Source organism: Etheostoma spectabile, chromosome 2, assembly GCF_008692095.1.
Source record: "Etheostoma spectabile isolate EspeVRDwgs_2016 chromosome 2, UIUC_Espe_1.0, whole genome shotgun sequence".
Classification (NCBI taxonomy): domain Eukaryota; kingdom Metazoa; phylum Chordata; class Actinopteri; order Perciformes; family Percidae; genus Etheostoma; species Etheostoma spectabile.
The window spans coordinates 10,951,167-10,955,399 of NC_045734.1; the positions used below are offsets into that span (position 1 = coordinate 10,951,167).

Consider the following 4,233-nt stretch of genomic DNA (forward strand, 5'->3'; position numbering starts at 1 on the left):
AGTTATTCACTGTCAAAGTGGCGCCAAAATGAATGGTAGTCAGTAGGATGCTAACTGCAGGTGATGGCTTCGTAGCATTAAAATGGCGCCATGCGAGCTACGTTTAGAGAGGAGAGGCTTGCCCCCCTTGACCTATCGTTCAAAAAATATGATTTAAAAAATATTTTTTTTGATCCCGTTTGAATTGAGGCATGGATTACAACATGATGTTTGCCAATTTAACAGATAATTTTTCAAATTTAAATTTTTCAAAGAAAGTGTCAGTTTGTTTGTATTGAAGTATTAGACTGTAAAAATATGTAATTAAAAAGACTACACAGTACAATGTCGCATGGATGACGTCTCGCTGAAACTACGATGTCTCTGTGTAAGGTACCAGGGGAGTAACGTTAATCAAATGAGCAGTGGATCTTGCTTGTTCTTTTGCCTATCTGCTGAAAACAATTCACTGGACAAAACCCGTTGTGTGAAATAATGTCACATGTGTTGTTGAACATAGCTAAGCTAGCTAGCTCGCAAATTGATCAACAAGCTAGGTGATGTAAATTGTGTGAGAAGAGAGATGTAGTTCACTGAGCGGGTTCCAAGCGGGGTTAGCCTCTCCTCTCTAAGCGAAGCTCCCTATGGCGCCATTTTGATGCTACCAAGCTATCACCCGCCACTAGTATTCCATTGACTGCCATTGTAATCCATCGCTCAATTAATTAAAAAAAAAAAATATTATTATTTTTTCCCTTTATTAAATAGAGATACAGTGGACAGATGTGAAAAGGGGAGAGAGAGAGATGGGGGATGACACGCAGCAAAGGGCCAGCCAACATGGGGCGAGCGCACTAACTGAGTGAGCTACAGGCCGTCCCCATGGCTCAATTCAAATGGGATCAAAAAATAATTTGCCTCTCCCTGTTCACCACTGTTCATATTTTTTCAGCATTAAGGTCCCATGAGGTCCACCGGAAGCGGCGTGACTTTGGCTCTCTATTATGTCTGCATTCTTCTTCATTCTGAACAGTACAGTTGAATAGCCCTGCTTTGTACAGTCACATGTACCTGGGCGTAGTAAACAGCTATTTTGGCCTACGCGTAATAGGCCCAGAGGCATAGCTGGGAATGGGGGTGACATTTTTTTTTTTTTACATTAAGGCCACCAAAAATGTATTTTGGCCAACAGAATAAGGGGATTGGTGGCCCATGCAACCAGTGCTTCAAAAATATATGCGTCTATTCCTGTTATTGTATGCAATTTAAGCAATACAATTGTTGCTTTTTATAAAAATAAAACCTTGCTTTTTATAAAAATAAAACCTTTCTTTTGTACAGTATATTTACTATAAAGCACAGGTATTCCTTATCCAATTAATCTGTAGAAAACTCAATAACTAAAATACCCTATAGCTGCAGCCCCAGGCTGATCATCATTCACAACAGGTGGAAAATTATGACGGATATTTTTGTGACTCACAATAACCAACTCCTTAATTATTAATTCATAAAAATGGCACTGTTTACATCTTAGGAAGCTCACCTATAGGTGTTTTTTAATTACCTATTGTCTTGGAGGTCATGTGAGGAATAGCCAGAGGAACCACAACAGTCAGTCTCTGCACCTCCATGATGGTGGCTTCAGTGAAAGGCAAACTTCCCTTATCTGTCATAGACGGGTCCCGATGTGTACCCACCACTTCATCAATCTCTGCCTGGACCCTGTCTGAAATCACAAGGGTAGAAACAAAACAACAGCATTTTAGGATGATTAATGAAGCCATCATCTCAACAAATGAGTGCAAATAAAGTGTGACTTTTTTACATACCTTAAACCACTTTAAAGTGCTAGAAAGCAGAAGTCAAGTGCATGTTTTAATCTGCTGATCAATGTGGTTGTGAAAGAGTTGGAGAAGTGGTTAAATGCATAATTGAGCCAGACATGTTGTTGTCCTAAAACAAGGAAATATTTGAGCCGTGGGTTTTCCCAACAGTTTCCAATTCCTTTTTCCTACAGGGTTTTAATTCATGTAGAAAATGTCTGTTGTGCAAGCTTAAAAGCTTAACCATGTTGTATTACTGAAATTATATTTTATATTATATTTTATAATTTAAATCAAATTAATTGCATCGATTTAAATATAGTAAATTGTGTGTAGATTTTTGATTTGTGTATGCATAGCATTCCTTGTTTTGTAAACTGTTTATTTTCTTTATATTCATCAAAAACCGGTGGGAAAAAAATCCATTAAAAATCTGCCAGAGGTCACTTTCTGGTCGGCCACTAGGAAGACATAATTGTTTTACTACTTTATAACTTCTGTTTGGAGACATGTCAGATATTGTAGGTGATGATCCCACAGCTCCCCTCTTCAGTCAATCAGTTTTGCACAAGCAAACTACACAACATGCTACATTTTCCAAGAGCATGGCAGCAGTGTGGAAAGGACTATTGCTACATTTACCTTGGATATCAGGGTATAAGACCATGTAGAGCAGAATCCACAAAACAGAATTAGCGGTGGTGTCAGTGCCAGCGATGAAGAGATCTCCTATTATATAAAAGAGATAATCTTCTGTGAAACTGCTGTCCTCCTGGACCGACATCTCCTTCAAATACATGTCGATAAGATCCCTCGGGTGGTCAGGATGGAATGTTTCCCGGTGATTTGCGATAACCCTCTTCAGAAACACTGTGATGTCTCGCTCCACCTGACGCAACTCCCTGAAGACCCCAAAAGGAAAGTAGTACAGCTGTGGGATGATATTGATTAAGACTGCAGGGCTGGACACACAGATCTCCAGCCCGCGATCCATCAGGTCCAGTATATTACGGAACTGGCGGTCTTCGTGATGGAAGCTCTGTCCCAGGATCATCGAGCAGATGACATTTGACACAGCGTTTTTGATCAGCTGGGCCAGGTCCACACCAGCGCCACCCGGCCCCTCATTCAGTCGCATCAGCTCTGTCTTGACAGTAGCCAGGCCTCGAAGGATGCAAGGCTCCAAGCTCAACGTCCCCAGGCCAAAGTTTCGGAGTGTGGCGTGGCAGAATTTGCGCTGCTTTCTCCACACTGGCCCATAAGGTGCAAAGACTATTCCTGAAGTTTAAATAAACCAGAAAAGGGATGGCATATTTAGTCAGTTTTCACTCTTATCTTTACGGATTCGTCAAACTGTAAAAAAGGTTATTACAATATGAGAAAATGATGAACTAAGCAAAGAAATGTTAATGAATGTAATTCACATTTACTACATAGTGTAAGAATTTAAAAAGAGTACTCTCCATGTCTCCTTAAAGCACCATTCTAGTTTTGCATGACACAAATAAGAGTCCTTAATCTAAAGCAACAGAACTTTGTCTATTTTTATACAGTATGTATATTATTTAAAATCACACTTGAATTAAAAATCACAGATGTACATTTAAAAATTGAGATGCATCGATAATCGGTTTATACTCAAATCGTTGGCCTCTGAATCGAAATTGAATTGAATCGTGAGGTGCCCAGAAATTCCCGCCATACTATGTAAAAGCGCTTTGAGCAGTCAATAAGATTTAAAAAGCTCGATAAATGAACAGTCCATTTGTCTCTATCCAGTTTTCAGTGTAGCCTAGAGCTAGCAAGACACAATTGCTTGATATGGATATGGTCCTACTTAGTAAATCTTATCTTGGTAGAGGAAGGAGAACATTGTAATATGAAAGGATTGACAAATTTCAGAAATGCTCATCAATAGTGGAAGCGGCTATGTACAAATATCTATTATACTTTTCTCTTGCATTTAACACTTGTTAAAAAGTGTTCCATAGCATGCAAGGAGTGTTAGTTTTGAAGTTCAAAGTTAGGCTGAAATATGTCACTTTATCAGTTCTGAAGCATTTTGGCAATCAAAACTAGAGAAAGTGGATTACTCCGATTGTCTTTAAAAGTATAAAATGCATTGGGAACTAGCCTGCTATAGGAATATCTCACAAAAAGAAATGGACTATGTCCTCCAAACATTATTAGAAATTATTTATTTATACTTTTTTTTTTTATAGCAAGCTTACATTGTTTTCTTCATTTTGTCTTCTTTTTAACACTTCCCAATTTCCAACATGTGGATCTACAGGCACACAAGTACATTTTGACCATGCAGGTTTAAGTTAAAGATTCATTTTTTTCACGTCTGAGCTACAGCAACCAAGAACCACTTACAATTTATATAGAAAGCATTGTGTATTGTATTAAGAGGGGCTACACATAT

At 38.6% G+C, this 4,233-nt stretch overlaps 1 protein-coding gene across 1 annotated transcript in view; it reads right to left on the reverse strand.

The window, feature by feature from the left end:
- Window positions 1–4,233, reverse strand: part of cyp2u1 (cytochrome P450, family 2, subfamily U, polypeptide 1) — a 7,898-nt gene that overhangs the window by 2,606 nt on the left and 1,059 nt on the right. The window contains exons 2-3 of the mRNA XM_032501041.1: window positions 2,448–3,083; window positions 1,547–1,708 (exon numbers count right to left, since the gene is read on the reverse strand). Coding sequence (XP_032356932.1) covers window positions 1,547–1,708; window positions 2,448–3,083 — 798 coding nt within the window. The remainder of the gene's footprint in view (window positions 1–1,546; window positions 1,709–2,447; window positions 3,084–4,233) is intronic.